Source organism: Pundamilia nyererei, unplaced genomic scaffold (assembly GCF_000239375.1).
Source record: "Pundamilia nyererei isolate P.nyererei 1_Seehausen unplaced genomic scaffold, PunNye1.0 scaffold00076, whole genome shotgun sequence".
In the NCBI taxonomy this organism is placed as follows: Eukaryota; Metazoa; Chordata; class Actinopteri; order Cichliformes; family Cichlidae; genus Pundamilia; species Pundamilia nyererei.
The window spans coordinates 2792256-2797153 of NW_005187477.1; the positions used below are offsets into that span (position 1 = coordinate 2792256).

Sequence of the window (4898 nt, forward strand, 5' to 3'; positions counted from 1 at the left end):
ATCTCTCTCCAAACAATATTGACCGAACCAGCAGCAAAAGAAGATCCAAACGCTTCACATAAACATCGTCATGAATTCACTCTTTTACTGTTTTGCTTCCATTGCGATGCGCAGCTCTCTCTGTCTCCCTCCCCCTCCCTCCCCCCCTCTCTCTCTGTCTCCCACAGATGCTCCACATCAGTGATTTTGTCCATATTAGGTGTGGATCCTTCTGATTGGTGGCCTGTTGGTGTCACCTGTGGCGTGATTGACAGCTCAGGTCTGCCTCTGTGTTTCAGCACGTGTGCGTCGACTGTAAGAAGAACTACTGCAGCCGCTGCTCCGCCCAGCAGGCGCCTCGGCCACGCCTCTGTCACACCTGTCAGCGTTTCTACGGCAACCTGCTGGAGCGGGCAGAGCTGATGAAGCTGAAAGTGAAGGAGCTCCGGGACTACCTGCACCTGCACGAGGTTTCCACCCACATGTGCAGAGAAAAGGTGACGTATGCGTCATATTTCCCACTTCCTGATGAGACGTGCACGTATTCTTGTGTTTTAGTGCGGTATCCAGGTGGGAGGAGTCAGTGAGACCCGCTATGGCCTGATCAACCGTATTCACGGTCCGTCGCACTCGTGCAGTTGCTGGAGTGTTGTTCCTCCTCTTCGCATTCATAACAGGGAAGAGGAGGAAGAGTCTGACCGGGTGCTGGCGTCAGAGCTTGAGCGCTCCAGATGACCTCTGATGACCTCTGATGACCTCTGATGACCTCTGATGACCTCTGATGACCTCTGATGACCTCTGATGACCTCTGCTTCTGTTGCTGCTGGAGAATCCATCGTCTGTGAGGCTGAAATCTTTGGTCTCCTGTGGGAGCACACTCCTCTCTGTTCACATCTTTGTGCCTGAGCACAGCGCTGTGCGCCTGGTCTGATGATGTTTAACCCGTAATGACTCGGTCTCCGTGCTGTAGCTGTTTACCTCCACCAGGGGGCGGTGTCACAAACAGCCGGTCTGTGGGCTGCTCAGCTTAGTCCTTCAGACACGAAGAGAGAGATGCTGTTGAAGCAGATGTCAGGTGTAGCATGCAACCGCGTTCTGCAGAGCACGCAAGCACGGGCAGACGTCTGCTGCAAACTAGCTGACATGTCCCGTGTGTGTAAAGTGTCACGGGTTTACATGATGGAGACTATTAAACACTGCACACACACTGGGCGCTCACCAGTGTGGCACCTGGTCCCGCCCTGTGGGATCCAGGCAGAGGGTTTCTCTAGTCACGGTCTCCATTAAAACCATCTAGAGTTTTTGCTGCTGAATGATCTACATGATGAGTTTGTTCCTGCCGCTGTTTCCTGTTTGCAGGAGGAGCTGGTGGAGCTGGTTCTGGGTCAGCAGCCGTCCCCGTCGAGCAGCTCCGGCCCCGAGACCCCGAGCACCCACCCGCCCTCTGTGACCTCAAATTCGCCAGCACCTCGCATCTCCACCTCCACTCCCGAGCCCCCCACACCTACACCAACTCCAACTCCTGACCCCCCCACTGTACACCCCGAGGCCCCGGCCCCACCCACAGAGACAGCCCCTGCTGAGCCTGACATTCAGGATGAAGACCAGGTAAACCCAGAACCGGCCGTTAAGTGTCCAATAATGAGAGCGGGAGAGCTCAGAGCGAGCTTATGTCCTGGTTCTGTTTTTAAACCCGAGTCTGAGTTTCCTGAGTGACTCTGTGTCTCGGTTCAGACCTGGGACCCCGAAGACGCCCCGGTTACCGGCCGCAGGGCGTCTCTGGCGGACCTGACCTGCCTGGATGACATCGAGGCGCTCAGCGTCCGGCAGCTGAAGGAAATCCTGGCCAGGAACTTTGTGGACTACAAAGGCTGCTGTGAGAAGTGGGAGCTGATGGAGAGAGTGAGGCGCCTGTACCAGGACCAGCAGAGCCTGCTGGGTGAGAGAGTCCACTGTTAACACGAAACAGACTTAATACATATACAGAAGGAGAGCGCCCCCTACAGTTACGCTTTCATGATACTCAAAGAAAACAACGTGCACTAAAATTCTAAAGGGAAGTGATTCTGAGTTTGTCCTGTTTGGTTCACGTTTGCACCAAATGGTAAATGGACTGATTCTCCCAGAGAGCTCAAAGCGCTCAGCATTTAAATCGGATCAGTTCTGATCACAGACGTGAAAAATAAGTTAGAGTAGGAAAAGTTTCCTCACGAGCGGACGTCCTCTCGGTTTAGAGAGGATGCTGCACACAGGCCTCCGTTCTTCAAACACTTTTGAAACAGCTTTCTTGTGTTTCTGTTTTGCTTTCAGCTGCCAACGCTGTGAACGCTTCAGGTGAGTCTGATCACACCGAGTAACGCTGATGTCGTGTTTACATGCTGTTATTAAAGAAGCGGTTGTCGCTCCTTCGTCTCCAGAATCGGGCGGTGTCGGCACCGGAGGTCTGGAGGAGAACCTCTGTAAGATCTGTATGGACTCCCCCATCGACTGCGTGCTGCTGGAGTGCGGTCACATGGTCACCTGCACCAAGTGTGGAAAGAGAATGAGCGAGTGTCCCATGTGTCGCCAGTACGTCGTCAGAGCCGTCCACGTCTTCCGGTCCTGATCCTGGCTGCGGCTGAACCCAGGTAACCCGACCCAGACCTGGCAAACCAGTTTAACCCAGAGCGTGCATCCAGACCTAGTTGAACAAACCGGGCGCTGCCGCTTTAACAGTCTGATGTTGTTCTGGATTTAAACGAGTCTTCTTAAAGTGTTTTTTCCCTTCTTTGTAGGACCGACTGCCTCCAAAGCAATAAACTGTAATCAGGTCTTTCTGAAGGGAACTTGACAGAATGGGCTTTTATTTTGATAACTTTATTTTCTAATGGTATGCCTGTCTGAAGACGGTGAGACGGGACCTTACCCCACCTTCAGAGCTGCTGTTTAGATGCACACACTGAATGTACAAACTCTCGCTGCGGAGAGTTCACCGCACATTTGTGAACTAATCGATTGAGAAACCACCGTGCCTTCATCGCCTTGCCGCCGCCTCGGTCTGACCTGCGGCCGTCAGCCTGCGCGCAGCCAGGCAGGAGTCTACCAATGCAGCAGGTGATGACAACCAGGAAGTCCTCGCGGTGCCTTCAAGTCCACGCTCGGCCTGCGTTCTTATCACAGTCATGTTTACGCTGCAATAAGGAAGTGAAGCGAACAGCAGCCGGCCCTCAGCCTCCAGTGTAATAACAGCAGCTTCAATGTGTCCTACACAGGAAGTTAATGATGCATTCTTCACATGGAACCATCTGTTCAGACAGATTTCTGTTTTACAGATAGTTTGCATAATTAACTGTGTTTTTTTAAGGAAATACTCAGGGAACCATCTTTAAATATCTATTTCTGTCTGAACGGCAGCCTAAACCTGGAAAGATGCTTTTGTTACAGAAGGAACATCTGCAGTCACGTCTCATATTCACACTAAATTTACCCTCAGTCACTAACAGGAAACCACAGGAACATGAAAACCAGTATCCTTCTAATTACCATTTACAGTAAAGTCCAATCGTACACCTTCACATACGTGACATCATAGCAGGAACCAGCAGGGGGCAGCACACACATCGCCTGAACTAAAACTCTAAGGATGGGACCAAATGCATAACGTGGAGCCGGCGCTTCCCCTGACGTCCGTGCACACGCTCACATTTCTGAATATTTTTAGGGCAACAAAGAAGTTCACGATGAAGGATTCAGACTTGGGTGGAGAAATGTCAGGACAGCATTCAGAGTCGGTGCTTATCACAAGGAACAAAGTCGGGAAACCGCGATTCCCAGCTAGCGTGTTGGCATGTAAGCACTTGCAGACTCAGAGGTCAGATTTCTTCCTGGCCTGGACCTCCAGCTCTTCATCCTCTCTGCCTGGAAACGACACAAACTGGAGGTTTGGGTGAAGCCGGAGCTTTAAATGTATTAACAGGTTTACTGGAAACAGCAGAGGCCCTGAAACGCTAACCTGAGGGACTCCTTAAAGACAGAGGAAGACTGTTTGTGTGTTATTGAGCTTTTAGACTGTTTGGATTTAAGTTGACTTTGTTTGCACTAAACTGTTGATTTTAAACTGTTTTTCAGGAGGTTTGCAGGAGGACGGTTTGTCCTTTTCCCGAGGTTTTTATTCTAGTGAAATCACTGTTTGATCTTTGTGAACATTTTGGATTCAGATGGTGTTACTCGCTGGCCTTTAACCTGTAACTTCTTCCTCTGTGGTGCAGTGGGATCATGCGAGCTCAGCTGTGGAGCTCACACTGCACTATAGAGCTTCTAGCTGAAACTTACACAGGACCTTGTGTCTGTGAGCACGGTGAGGCGGGGCCAGTGAAAACAGCACAGCTGGAATGTAAACCTCTAATCCAGCTGTTTCCTCATTAGTCCCCTGGCTGCCAGCTTTTTAAAAGGACACACTGTGATCTGCAGACTTTAAGTTTTTACTTTAGCCGCCTCACGTTGACCTGTCTCTGTGTTGGAACCTTTATGTACTCAGAATGTTTCTGCAGCTACCAGTGAGACACGTTTTTACAGAGCGACAGGAAGCTTTATTTTTCTGAGTGAGCTTTGCATCGTATTCTAATAAAACTTGATTTTCATTGAGTTCTGTGTCCTGTGCTTCATTGGGTTTATTGAGGGGTGCTCAACATTTAACTGATTACGGTGGAATCTTTATTTTGTGACTTCACATAAGAAGCTTCGCAGGTCAAATTCAGCTTCATTTGTGCTTCTTCCTGTACGTAGTTCAGCTGCTTCAGCTCTGATGTCCATTTCTGGAAGCCTGCCAAGGGGCAGCACAGGTGTGCTGCTTGTACTTCCAGGCTGCGAGGAAGCCTGTGATCTAAGGGATGACTCCTAATTACATCTCCAAATCAAATCAAATCACTTTTATTGTCACA

The 4898-nt window shown here is 50.2% G+C and overlaps 1 protein-coding gene across 2 annotated transcripts in view; it reads left to right on the plus strand.

Moving 5' to 3' along the window:
• Positions 1-4602, plus strand: part of rffl (ring finger and FYVE-like domain containing E3 ubiquitin protein ligase) — a 10677-nt gene extending 6075 nt beyond the window's left edge. For both annotated transcript variants that reach the window (XM_005737505.2, XM_005737506.2), the window contains exons 3-8: positions 279-476; positions 1339-1587; positions 1714-1918; positions 2290-2313; positions 2397-2606; positions 2754-4602. In XM_005737505.2, coding sequence (XP_005737562.1) covers positions 279-476; positions 1339-1587; positions 1714-1918; positions 2290-2313; positions 2397-2584 — 864 coding nt within the window. In that variant the 3' untranslated portion in view covers positions 2585-2606; positions 2754-4602. The remainder of the gene's footprint in view (positions 1-278; positions 477-1338; positions 1588-1713; positions 1919-2289; positions 2314-2396; positions 2607-2753) is intronic.
• Positions 4603-4898: the final 296 nt, after the last annotated feature.